At 35.2% G+C, this 13,798-nt stretch overlaps 1 protein-coding gene across 5 annotated transcripts in view; it reads left to right on the forward strand.

Moving 5' to 3' along the window:
- Positions 1 to 8,230, forward strand: part of PTPRC (protein tyrosine phosphatase receptor type C) — a 118,167-nt gene extending 109,937 nt beyond the window's left edge. For all 5 annotated transcript variants that reach the window (XM_047703787.1, XM_047703786.1, XM_047703788.1 and 2 more), the window contains 6 exons: positions 144 to 277; positions 1,265 to 1,399; positions 3,015 to 3,137; positions 3,353 to 3,528; positions 5,273 to 5,408; positions 7,129 to 8,230. In XM_047703787.1, coding sequence (XP_047559743.1) covers positions 144 to 277; positions 1,265 to 1,399; positions 3,015 to 3,137; positions 3,353 to 3,528; positions 5,273 to 5,408; positions 7,129 to 7,404 — 980 coding nt within the window. In that variant the 3' untranslated portion in view covers positions 7,405 to 8,230. The remainder of the gene's footprint in view (positions 1 to 143; positions 278 to 1,264; positions 1,400 to 3,014; positions 3,138 to 3,352; positions 3,529 to 5,272; positions 5,409 to 7,128) is intronic.
- Positions 8,231 to 13,798: the final 5,568 nt, after the last annotated feature.

Genomic DNA, 13,798 nt, shown 5'->3' on the forward strand with positions numbered 1-13,798 from the left:
CACTGAATTTTATGTAGGGTCTCATTTCATGTACATCAGTAAATTTACTCTATGCGGTCTGTTACTTCACTAATTTCTACACGACAATCAAGAGGGTATTTGGTTTTTTAAAGAAAGACTTACTACTAATTTATTTTACGTAGATGACTTTAACAGAGTGCCACTTAAACATGAACTGGAGATGAGCAAAGAGAGTGAGCATGATTCAGATGAATCTTCTGATGATGACAGTGACTCAGAGGAAACAACTAGATACATCAATGCATCTTTTGTAATGGTAGGTACTTGCATTTCCAAAGCCCAGGATCTAACCCTTTAAAAAATGTATTGTAGAATACATTATAAAAATCTATATTTTTATGGTCATTCATTAAGTAATTTTATAAAAGAAAGACGAGCTTGACAATAACGATTGATTGACACAAAATTTCCATTTTTAATACTATATTTTAGCTTACTGAAAGACTTAAAGATATTAAAACCTAGTGTGTTGATACAAAATAAGACAATGCTTATTAGTTACAATTTATGACCGGAAGGACTCTTCCAAATAATACAGATAATACAATTTGAGCAAATATAAGTATTTGAAAACGTTTCTACTTACTCAGATACCCAAATTTTAGGCAAATAAGAATTTGCATATTTGCATAGCTAAAAAATTTCATTCAGATTATCTGAATTATTAAAGAGTCTGTCTCATAACTTTTTTTTCAGTAAACAGAAAATTCTAACAAGGAACCATAGTCATTCAGTAAATACTTTTTGCATGTACATGAAGTTGGATTTATTTTCCAAATTTTTCTAAGACATACTCATAGAATATTAGTTTAATTTGGAGTTATCATAAGACTGTGTAGGTAGCAATTAAAGTGGAGACATGGTGAAGATAATCTGAAATGCTTACATATTTTCTTTTTACAACCACATTTACTTTTTTTTTGAAGTTAGTTTTGGAAGGAAAAACTTGTTAGTTTTGTTAAGATCGTATGTTCTAAACTTGATTTCACACTATTAGCTAAGTATTACCATTAACTAAGTATCATTAACTGACTACATATAGATATCACATTGTTTCTTGGTTCTAGGGATCTTAATATTTTTATGTTACAAAATTTATATCAAATTAAGTGACAATATTTCCAAATGATTATTTTAAGAATCCATTGCTCTCTCATCAGTGAGCAAGAGTAACAGAATCTCTCTCTCTCTCTCTCTCTCTCTCTCTCTCTCTCTCTCTCTGACTCTCTCTTTCTTATTAAAGAGTTACTGGAAACCCGAAGTGATGATTGCTGCTCAGGGACCACTAAAAGAGACCATTGGTGACTTTTGGCAGATGGTATTCCAAAGAAAAGTCAGAGTTATTGTTATGCTGACACAGCTGAAGAATGGAGACCAGGTTTGTACTTCTAAGAATATATATATTTTTTGTATTTCTGTCATAAAATATCATTATCCATTCTTGGATTACTTTCCTGATTACTCTACCCTAGGATTTTTGACCCTTCTGTCACAAAGTTGCCTTTGTTCATTCTTACCACCTTCCATGCAAGTGTTGGTCTTCGGAATCTCATGTCTCGGTTTGACAGTCTCTCATGCTACTGTTTCTCCAGTCCTACACACCATCAATGGATCATCTCATGCAGAGCAATCCCAGTGTCACTGCTTGCTACAAACAACAAGCAACAGACACATTTTCCTTCTGTTTTCCTCAGATGAAAATCAAACTCCTCAGTGTGATGTTTAAGACCCTCAATAACCAGACCCTCAAAAATAATTCCATTTTCTTCATATTTTTATGTTTTCCATGATTTCTATTCTGGACAAGTAGGTTTTCTGACTGAATCTTGACACACCATTTGCATTTTCATCACTGAGACTTAATTTACTGGCATTCCTATGTCTAAACGTGTCCCTTATTTTCATTTTGATCCTTTTCTTCTAGAACTCCTAAAAAATTTATCTAAATCCTGCCTTCTTTATGTTCATGTAATATTTATTATTACAAAATTTTATAGTTGGAGGTGAACCTAAGATCTATTTTGATCTGTTTAATGCCTGTGACATTTATTTGATCTTTTCCTTAGTACCTTGGGTTATCAAAATCTCGCTAGTAGTAGGTTTTATTTAGTTTTAGTACCTAACACATTATCTGGCATATGTTACAGCTTATTTAGTGAATATTCTCATAAGCATGCAACTATATGCCTTTTCTTTCTGTCTTTTCTTTGGTGCCTTACTCCTGGATATAGGACATGTTTTATTTTATGATTTAAAAAAAATTTTTTTTTTAAAAAGAAGTAACATGTTCAGATTTCTAGCATGGAATTCCAGCACTCTTTTCTTTCACCTAAATTGTGAAAGCCAGGAACTAAAACACTACTTTAGGCAGGAATGCCTAACACTGTCAGCAACTGTGATGGTAATGGGTGCAGAACCATTTGCAGAGAGAACACACTTCTGTGGTCCGCCTGCTTTTCAGTCTGACTCTTTACTTAGGTATGGAGTCAACTTATATAAAGCTGCTTAGGGTGTTGGTCTTCAAAATACGAAGACAAAACTCCAAAAGATGAAGTCTCCTTCCACAAGGACCCCTGGAGAGATAGTGACACTTCTTGCAAGGGTCATGATCAACATCAGCTCAATCTATAAATTTTGAAGAACTGTTGATAATAAGGGTATGGAAGGAAGAAACAGATCTCCAAGACCTACACTAGTGGCGACAGAGCCGTTCCTGTGGTGTCCTGGCCACTTTGGTTATTTCTCAATTCCCTTGATTCGCACAAGGAAACACCAGATATTGTGGAATGGATGTCCACCATACTGAAGATAGATTTTAGAGTTTTATGTGTGGCTTTCCATTTTAGAACACAGTTAGTAATTTCAATCTAATAGAATGCAGGGAAAGAGAGAGAGGGCAGAGAGACAGAGACAGTAAGAGATGTTCTGAATACGTTAAAAAGCAAACAGAGCCCTTGTGTGGGGGTTGTTGAATTGTGTTCTTTGTCATCCAGGAAGCCTGTGCTCAGTACTGGGAAGAAGAAAAGCAAACATATGGAGATATACAAGTTGATAAGAAAGATACCAGAGAATCTCCAGCTTACAAACTCCGTGTATTTGAACTGAGACATTCCAAAGTATGTAAATAATTTCAGGAGTACGTATTTTTGTTCTGATCTGGTGGAAAAACTAATATAATTAACTCTATAAAAGCAAAGTGAAATCTGTATAATGTTTTTAGAGTAAACCTTTAAGAGTTAAGTGAAAGCAATTGTAAAGACAGTGTGACTATTAAATTATTAAATGGACTGAACCTTACTTGAATTAATGTTCCCTTCTTTTCTGGTTTCAGAGGAAAGATTCTCGGACTGTGTACCAGTACCAGTATAATAACTGGAATGTGACAGAGCTTCCTGCAGAACCCAAAGAATTGATCTCTATGATTCAGACTCTCAAAGAAAATCTTCCCAAGAATTCCCCTGAAGGGAATAAGCATCACAAGAGTGCTCCTCTGCTCATTCACTGCAGGTGGGTGGGATTTGATAAGATATTCTCTAAAAATCAGCACAATGCTTGACTTCATGGTTTATAATTCCTGTTAAAGTCTATTTATCCTGATATATAAAATGCATGACCACAACAAAAGCTTCTTGTGGAATCAGTCACTCTCAGTTTTGCTTGCACATACAGAGCAATTTCTATGACTGTTATAGAAATAATGATAGCAATGATTATATTATAGTGCAGTAGTTTTAGTCTATAAGTTTCTTAATACCAGTGTCCCATCATCTTTGACTCCCAGTACCTCACATTGAATCTGAATGTCTTATGGCCTGGATGAATTAATGAATAAGTGGCAGGATACATGAACAGACAGGTGGATGGATATCAATTCTGTTTATGCTTATATGCATTGATCCACCCTATTGGGTCTTAAGACAATCCAAAGGAATGAATGCTTTGCCTTCAGTAAACATCTCAAGTTATATATTAAATGAGAAGACTTTAATAATATAATAATAATTTTGACTTTATTAATTTCTACTATGTAGACCCTTGACTTTCTTTTTTTATGTATTTTTTTAAGATTTTATTTATTTATTTGACAGACAGAGATCACAAGTAGGCATAGAGGCAGGCAGAGAGAGAGAGGAAGGGAAGCAGGCTCCTTGTTAAACAGCGAGCCTGATGTGGAACTCAAACCCAGGACCCTGAGATCATGACCTGAGCTGAAGGCAGAGGCTTTAACCCACTGAGCCATCCAGACACCCTGACCCTTGACTTTCATGTGTGAGAGATGCCTACATATCTACCTTAAAAAACAGATATTGAAAGAAGGATGCATAATATAAAATATTTACATAAAACATATTAAAGTAAATGCAAAATAAAAAGGAAAATGAGAAATGTAAATTTACTGAGATACTTTTAGAAATTTCAAGAAAGCTTCATTATTATTATTAAAATTGCATACACTAGTATCAAGTCCTTATGGATGCACGACTTTTCAGTCTTTATTAGAGTTTTCAAAGGTGATATTCGTGCAAAAGAAAGCTAAAGTAGGCAATGTTAAGCTTTAAAATTATATGTGTTTCTTAAGATATGGCTGAATATCTATTATATGTCCCTTAGTTATGTACAATAAATAAAATCCTGCTAATAACATAATTGAATCTTTATTATAATGTAAATGCTTCTGATAGGTAAGTAAATCATTGAGTTGTCCTCTATTAATGAATAATTACACCAGGTGTCATTTTTCTATTGATACAGAAATGTGGACATTTGTAAAAAGCATTAGAGAGTCAGAAGAGAGAAAGAGAGAAGGCATGTGTTCTAGCAATATACAAAATATTTGGTCCCGTATTTCTGGTTTTATTGCTTTCTGGGCATGTCTCTATCTTCCCTAAGTCTTAATGTCCTCATCTGTCAAATTGGCATTACAATATTTGTCCTAACAACTTCCTTACAATTTCAGATGTAAATAAAAATGCATTGTAATCTATAAGGGACTAAACAGAAGAAAAAAATATTTATGAAGCCTGAGACAAGTATTTTTAAACTATAAGATTATTATATTCTCAAACCGAAAAATGTTTTCCCAAAAAATGCATTTAGCAGAAACGTTTTGCTCTTAGGAGATTGGAATGACATAATTACAATAAACATGAAGTGAAGAATGCATTTCATCTCTCTCAGTTTTTATTCTAATATCGCTTTCCCCATAAAATGTAGTATTATTTTCTTTTTAAAACTTTTCTTCATTTTATAGAGATGGATCTCAGCAAACAGGACTATTTTGTGCTTTGCTAAATCTCTTGGAAAGCGCAGAAACGGAAGAAGTAATAGATGTTTTTCAAGTAGTAAAATCTCTCCGCAGAGCTAGACCAGGAATGGTTCCCACGTTTGTAAGTAGATCTCACAGCTGCTTTTGATGTCTTTTGCATTTTTATTTTAAAGGTTTCTTCTCTTTCTTTCCTTCCCTCCCCGTCTTCCCTATTCCTCAACTTTTCTCTTCTCTTCTATTTACCTTTCTGTTTTTCTTTCCTATCTTCCTTTTCTACATGATAATTCACATTAAATTATTATATTTTATTTTTTTAAGATTTCATTTATTTATCTGAGAGAGAGCACAACCTGGTGGAGTGGCAGGCAGAGGGAGAAGGAGAAGCAGGCTCCCCACTCAATAGGAACCCCACCTGGGACTCGATTCCAGGACCCCAAGATCATGACCTGAGCTGAAGGCAGACACTTAACTGACTGATCCACCCAGGCTCCCCTAGATTATTATTAATATAAATAAAAGAACTAACTAGAACTTGCCAGCAGTTTGTTGTGGCAGTTTATGAAGATCTTCTCTTCAAATGCTCATGAATTCCCTAATTTTCCCCATCTTTACTCCTGTATTAATTTGTATTGCTGTGTAACAAACCACCTCAAAATTAGTGGCAGAAAAAAAAAAGAACTATTACAGTTCAATAGTCTATTGGCACAATGAAAGAGTTCTGCCAATCACATCAGCGTCAACCAACGTGGACAAGGCTCACTTACTGGTTTGCCACTGCTGATGTGTCTGCTGGGATTTGGCTCATCCAAAGTGATCCCTACCACTAACAGATTGGCAGTTGCAAGCCTTTAGCTCTGGCAACAGGGGTGAGTAGAACACAGGTGTCTTCCTCTCTGGAGGACTAGCGCAGGCACATTCCCATTAAGGCAACAGAGTTCTGAGAAGCAGGGTAGCTGAATGTGAGACCTCCTGAGGCCCAGGCTTGGAAACTGGCACAATCTGTCGTCCTCTGCATTTTCTTATCCAAACAAGTCACCATGCCAGCTCAGATTCAAGGAATGGGGAAATTGACTCCACTTCTTGTTGAATGGGTCTGCAAAGTCACCTTGCCAAGAAGTGTTGATCCATTGAGAATAGCAAGTTGCTATTTTTGTATCGTTTTGTAATCAATCTAACCTGGATGTTCCAGGTAGTCCAGAAATTCATAACTAGTCACCATAAAGGTTAACCACTCACTCAGATCTATGCAGCTTTTAACGGTGCAGGACACTGAGCTTGCGTACAGTTGATTATAAAAATGTCCTGAGCGCCTACTATGTGCTCTTGCCAATAAGAGACTCATAGTTTAGTATGAGGAAAATGTGGATATTTATTAAACAATGTAGTAATTGAAATGACAGAGAGATTATACAAAGGACATGAATAGGGGCACTGAATTTAACCTATGGGGATCTGCACAGGCTTTCCAGAAGCAAGTGATTTGCTCTGATACTTAGAGGAATGATGCTTAGGCATTAAACCAAGAAGGATAAGCCCAGAAAGTGGCATCATGGGCCACGGCAAAGAAATTAGACCCCACGTGGCCTGGGAGGGGAAAGAACACGTTTGGTGTTACTCCAAGGTAAACTTTGAGGAATACCCTGCAGTCAATCCTTTAGAACTAAAGGGGGACTAAGCCATTTAAAATGTTCTTTTTATAAAAACAAAAAAAAGTAATTTTCTGCTATCTAAAACTTCCAAGGAGATGACCAGTTCTTGCTAATTTTCATCTGACATAAAAATAAATACGTAAACTTTCTTTATAATATTACATAAGCTTTTTTGCTTCTTTCTTTTACTAGGAGCAATACCAATTCCTGTATGATGTCATTGCTAGCACTTATCCTGCCCAGAATGGACAAATAAAGAAAAGCAACAACCAAGAAGATAAAATCGAATTTGATAATGAATTGGACAAAGCAAAACAGGATGCTAATTGTGTTGGTTCACCTGGTGCCCTTGATAAGGCCAATGAAGGAAACAAAGAAGATGAAGGTACTAAAATCACGAATGGCCCTGAAGAGCCAGAACATTCTGCCAATGGTCCTCCGAGTCCAGGTTTAACTCAAAGTGCATAGGAAAGACATATACAGGACTCAAAACATTGTATTAAGTGTTATTTCTATTTTTCTAAAAGTAGGAGGATAAAATAGATATACAGTGGATTAATGAATGAAGTACTTTGGACAAATATTTGAGAAGTTTTTTTTTTTTTTTTTTTTTTTACTACTGTGGAAACATATTTAAGACAGTTTTGCTAAAACATTTGTACAGTTTTATTCATATTTTTAAAATTTTACCTGTCATTCATCAAAAAAATATCTTCTTTGTAGTCTTTGGATGTGTGTATGTGTGTGTGTGTGTGTGAGACAGAAACAGCAACAGAAAGAGGAGAGAGGGTACTTTTAAGTGAACTTAAATGCTTTTGAGAAATTTTGCCCTTTTATTTGAAGAAAAAACACATTTTATACTGAATATATTAACTTAGTTTAAATGACCTATTTTTTAAATCATGAATTGTGTGTGAGACCTAAGAATAAAATGTGCATTTCTAGAATGACCTCAAGATGTCCTCCTTGTTCTACTCATATATATCTTGTAGTTTACTATTTTATTTTTAGAAATAGACATAAAAGTAGCATGTGTGTGTGTAGTTACTACAAGAAAGTTAACTAAATTAACATTTGGAAATCTTACATTCCATATGTTAACATTTAGTCCTTACCTTTCAAGCTCATTTAATCTAATTTAAAATTTTTAAGCAAGCTCATCTTGTTATATTCATATGGTGTTTATAATTTTGTAGCATGGACTATTCCCTGTATAATATGTGAAATTCATTGCTTAATACTTTTGACCAAGAATTATGTTTGTTGCAGCTGAATTTAAATAAACATCTTTAAATAAATGCCCTTTATATTAATATTCATGGGAAACAAATAGAATTATGCAAACATATTTGTGTGAAATATTTAATTTGAAACCTGATCTTACTATTTTTATGGATGCAACACTGATATAAGAAATATAATATTGCACATGTATACTTTCCATTTTAAAATTCATGCTTAACTTTCACCCAAGTGCATTTAGTTTGTTTTTTTTATCTATTTTATTTTATTATAATTCCAGTATAGCTAATATACAGTGTTTACTAGTTTCAGGTGTACAATATATTGATTCAACAATTCCATTTATCACAACAGAAGTGCATTGACTTTGAATTTCTCAAATGCTTAGATTATAATAGTTGAATTATGAAAAAAGCCTGTGTCCATTGATTGATGAATGGATAAAGAAGTTATGGTATATATACGCAATGGAATACTACTCAGCCATAAAAAGGAATGAAATCTTGCCATTTGCAATGACATGGTGGAGCTAGAGACTATTATACTAAGGGAAATAAGTCAGTCAGAGAAAGACAAATACCACGTGTGTAATTTAAGAAACAAAACAAATAAGCAAAGGTAAAAAAGAGAGAGAAAGAGAGGCAAACCAAGAAAAAGACTCTTTTTTTCATTTTTTATTAACATATAATGTATTAGTTGCTTCAGGAGTACAGGTCTGTGAATCATTAGTCTTACACAATTCACAGCACTCACCATAAAACATACCCTCCCCAGTGTCCATCACCCAGCTACCCTATCCCTCCCCCTACTCCCAGTAGCCTTCAGTTTGTTTTCTGAGATTAAGAGTCTCTTATGGTTTGTCTCCCTCCCTGGTCCCATCTTATTTCACTTTTCCCTCCCTTCCCCACACTGCCTCTCAAATTCCTCATATCAGAGAGATCATATGATAATTGTCTTTCTCTGATTGACTTATTTCGCTAAGCATGATACCCTCTAGTTCCATCCACGTCGTCGCAAATGGCAAGATTTCATTTCTTTTGAGGGCTGCATAGTATTCCATTGTATATATATATACCACATCTTCTTTATCCATTCTTCTGTTGATGGACATCTAGGTTCTTTCCATAGTTTGGTTATTGTGGACATTGCTGCTATAAACTTTCGGGTGCACGTGCCCCTTTAGATCACTACATTTGCATCTTTAGGGCAAATACCCAGTAGTATGATTGCTGGGTTGTAGGGTAGCTCTATTTTCAACTTTTTAAGGAAACTCTATACTGTTTTCCAGAGCAGCTGTTCCAGCTTGCAAAGAAACAGCCTCTTTTTTTTTTTTTAAGATTTTATTTATTTATTAGACACAGAGAGAGATCACAAGTAGGCAGAGAGGCAGGCAGAGAGAGAGGGAAAAGCAGGCCTCCTGCTGAGCAGAGAGCCTGATGTGGGACTCTATCCCAGGACCTGAGATCATGACCTGAGCCGAAGGCAGAGGCTTAACCCACTGAGCCACCTAAGCGCCCCAAGAAACAGACTCTTTTTTTTTTTTAAAGATTTTATTTATTTTATTTGACAGATAGAGATCATAAATAGGCAGAGAGGCAGGCAGAGAGAGAGAGAGGAGGAAGCAGGCTCCCTGCTGAGCAGAGAGCCCAATGCAGGGCTTGATCCCAGGATGCTGGGATCATGAACTGAGCTGAAGGCAGAGGCTTTAAGCCACTGAGCCATCCAGGCGCCCCACCAAGAAACAGACTCTTAACTATAGAGAACAAACTGCTGGTTACAAGAAGGGAAGTGGGTGGGGGATGGGTAAAATAAGTGATGGGCATTATGGAGTACGTTTGTTGTGATGAGCACTGGGTGATGTATGGAAGTGAATCACTGTATTGTACACCTGAAAGTAATATTACACTCTATGTTAACTAACTGAGTTTTAAATCAAAACTTAAAAAAATTATTAGACTGCTTTTACCAGAAATTAACATTAATAATCATAATAAAATCCAATCATTATCTTCTCATATATAATATATTATGTTATGTATTCCTATATGAATTATATAAGCACATATTAAAACACAGGCTTAATGCAATGAACATTTGTAGAACAATGTCATAGATCTCAATTTTTTAAAGGTTTTTTTTTTATTATTATTATTTGAGAGAAAGTGTGGGCATGCACAAGGAGCTGGGGCAGAGGGAGAGAGAGAATCTGGAGCAGACTCCCCACTGAGTGCCCAGGCCAATATGGGGCTCGATCCCACAATCCTAAGATCATGACCCGAGCCAGAACCAAGAGTCAGATGCTTAACTGACTGCAACACCCAGATGCCTGTCACAAGTCTCAGTTTTCTTTTTAAAAGATCCATAGTCTAAAAATTGTTTAGAATCATAAAAAATTGAAGAAAAATGGCATTTTCCAAAAACTAACGAACACTCTTTTTGGTGAATTCTGCATGAAGTTATTACATTAGTCACACACTACATTTAGGTTAACTTGGTTTTCTAAATCTTCACTCTCCTGACTGATTTTAAGTGTCTTAACTATGTATCAATTGCTTTCCATTCAACTCAATTTATCTTGTGTTCATCTTTCTAATTCTTTTATTAGAAACGTGAAATTAGCAATTAATTATTACTTTTTTGGATAGTACCTTGTTAACATATGAAAAGAAGTGAATTTTAAAATGAAACATTAGTTTCTAATTTATACTGAGTTTACATACTATCTCCTTACTTATTAGTGAGAAAAGGGGGTCTAGAATCATCCAGTATGGGTACCATGAAGAAAGAAAACTTGCTTTCACGTCTCTCATTAGTCACTCAAACTTTCATTTTTTTATGTTTTTAGTCCATCAAACTTTTAATGCCTTGATATTTCCAATTAACATGCAATCAGTTGCCATTTACTAGGTAACATTAAGATACACAGTTTTTGTTTGTAGCAAACTAGTGTTACATTGTAAGGACCTATTTAGAAACTGTCCCTGCTACACTTCCCCAGGGGATTTACTTGGAGACAAGTCCCGGAAACCAGCTTCAGGTAACAAAGCCTAGATACAAAGGTGGGTCAGGCCCGGTGGAGGCATCCGATCAGTGGGGGGATGCATACTGTCTCCCTGGTTACCAAGGAGTATGGGCCCCTGCCCTTTGGGAGCCTTTTGGGCACCAATCCCAGTCAAGGTGTAATAGGCTGGTTCAAATGTCCACTAGGGTAAATTGTCACCTAGCATCACTGTGGAGTTTCCTGTGTGTGTTACAATCTCATTGGCCACCTGTGTGTGGCCAGGGTCTGACCGCATGGCCTTTGCCCTTAAAAGCTAGTCTGTGAAACAGAGAAGGGTCGCCCTCTCTTGTAAGAGGTGCGTCCCCAAACGTTCAGTTAGATTCTTGATGGTTGGCGCGAAATAAAGCTTTGCTTGACCTTCGCTTTGTATCAGTCTCGCTCCTTTAATCACGGACCCATTATTGGGACATAACAACATGAGCCCATTTTATTTGTGAGCTTCTTCAAAATACGAACAGCAGAAGTTTTGAATTTTAAATAGCCTACAAGTGCAGTGTCCCTCTGAGGTTTTAGGGGCAAGTGACATCTTCCAAATGGGGCTATTATGTGTTTTTGATGTGTTTTTTCCACTTGAGTCTACCCTTTTGAGAAGATACAAAATAAATACTTACAAAATAGAGCCATGGAAATTTCTGTTATTTTAAGAAGCAAGTTGGAAACTTTATTTTTTCTTTTTTAAATGAGAAGTTATAAATGAAGAACTAGAATAGGGGGTCAGAAGGACCATTACTCTGTGAGAATATCTATCAATCAGAAGGTGGGACCCATTGCATTAGAACATGGAATTAGATGTATATGATTTTTATTTTTAAAAAGAAAATCATATATGAATTATAGACCCATGCCCATGACTATAGGTCGCTTTCCTAGAGAATCTATCATGAGATATAAAAGATTCGTTTTCTAAAGTTTGGGATTGCCATTAGTAATTCCAAGGCCTAGTTAGAGAAATTAAACAAAAATTTCCAATTTAATAAAAGCTGGTCCATTCTAGGGTTAAGGCTCTGGATATCATTGTACATTTATTGGGCAAAAAAGAGACTATGTTTCTTTTAAAGTTTATTTTATTGCTGGTACCATGATTCATTGGAAATAAAATATACATTTACTGTTCTTAAAATTTAGCTCCCAAGCCATTTATTTTTTACAACAAATAAATATTTGCAGAAAAGAGACATACATTGTAATAGTCTCTTGAAATTATAAAACCGTGTTTTATAAGGATGAGCTGAATGTCTTTGCAATGATAGTTTAGAAATATAAGCTTTTAATCAAAACTCTCATACATGTACAGTGAAACTTTCACATCTATGCTTGCTCTGTTCCCCCTAAAACACTGAATACAAAGTTTATTGTTTCTTTTAACTAACTGGGACTGATCTTAATTTTTAATTTACACCAGAGATTTGTTTTAAAATGTTCTCATTACAGTATATTAGGTCAAATTAAATGTGTGGTAATTGCTCCTGCTTAACTTTAACATGTTTCTTGACATAAAGACTTTCAAATGTACAACTTCAAAGGAAAAGAATATTTGTTGAAACGAGTAGAATAGGCTATGCTTTCATTCTCCTATACAAACTTTACAACTGGAACAAGCTGAAGGTTCTTCAAAGAGACACATTCAGAATTGAGCTTTTTCATTTCCTATTTCAGGTGAAAAGATTCATATTGTTAAGGGTCTATTTTCCGTAATCATTCTTTTGTAAGCCTCCTTATATGTCTCTTTACATTTTCTTGGCACTTTGTTATTGTTGTTCACTACTGACCCAATGAAAGGGTGTGCAGGCTGTGTCGTTACTTCTAAATTTAACAATGAATCTTGGAACACTGAAAAAAAATAAAATTACAATATTTTTTAAAAAGCAATAATAATCGTAATAGCTAATGTTTATTGAGGCATAATACAGGCTTGGCATTTTATTAATTGTCTTACCTATGTTTGTTTATCAAGACAGATTCTATGCTGCACAGACTCTTAGTATCTCCACTTTGTAGACAAGGAACTGAGGCTTAGTAAAGTTTGGTAGCCAGCCTGTTGTACTACATTTAGTAAATGGCAGAGTCAAGATTTGAACCAGCCCTTGCTGGCACCGTAGGCTGCGTTCATAACCTTTTGCTCTTTTGGCTCTGAGTATCAACATTGTTCATGTGTTTGGAAAAATTAGTGGAGAAAATAATGAATTTATTTTATGTCTTTTCTCTACCCATGATTAAAACAAAAACAAAACCACGTGTTACACACTCTCAACAACACTGCACAACAGAGTAAGCTTAGCTGAATTCACAACATTGAAGTTATTATACAAAATAAATACACTCTTAAACATCCATGGGAAAGGATTATTCTCATAATACATATGAACAAAGATCACCTCATCACTAAAGTGAGTGCCAGGAAATAAAGCCTAACAATAAATCACAAATGTCACTGTTCCATTGTCTCTCAATTTGGTAATCAGAACAAGTTCTTACCGTTTGGATCACATTTCAGTATGTTTGTCAGAGAACCCATCAATCAGTATTTAAAACAAGTTAACAGGGCACCATAAAATGCAA

Source organism: Lutra lutra, chromosome 15, assembly GCF_902655055.1.
Source record: "Lutra lutra chromosome 15, mLutLut1.2, whole genome shotgun sequence".
Taxonomy (NCBI): Eukaryota; Metazoa; Chordata; class Mammalia; order Carnivora; family Mustelidae; genus Lutra; species Lutra lutra.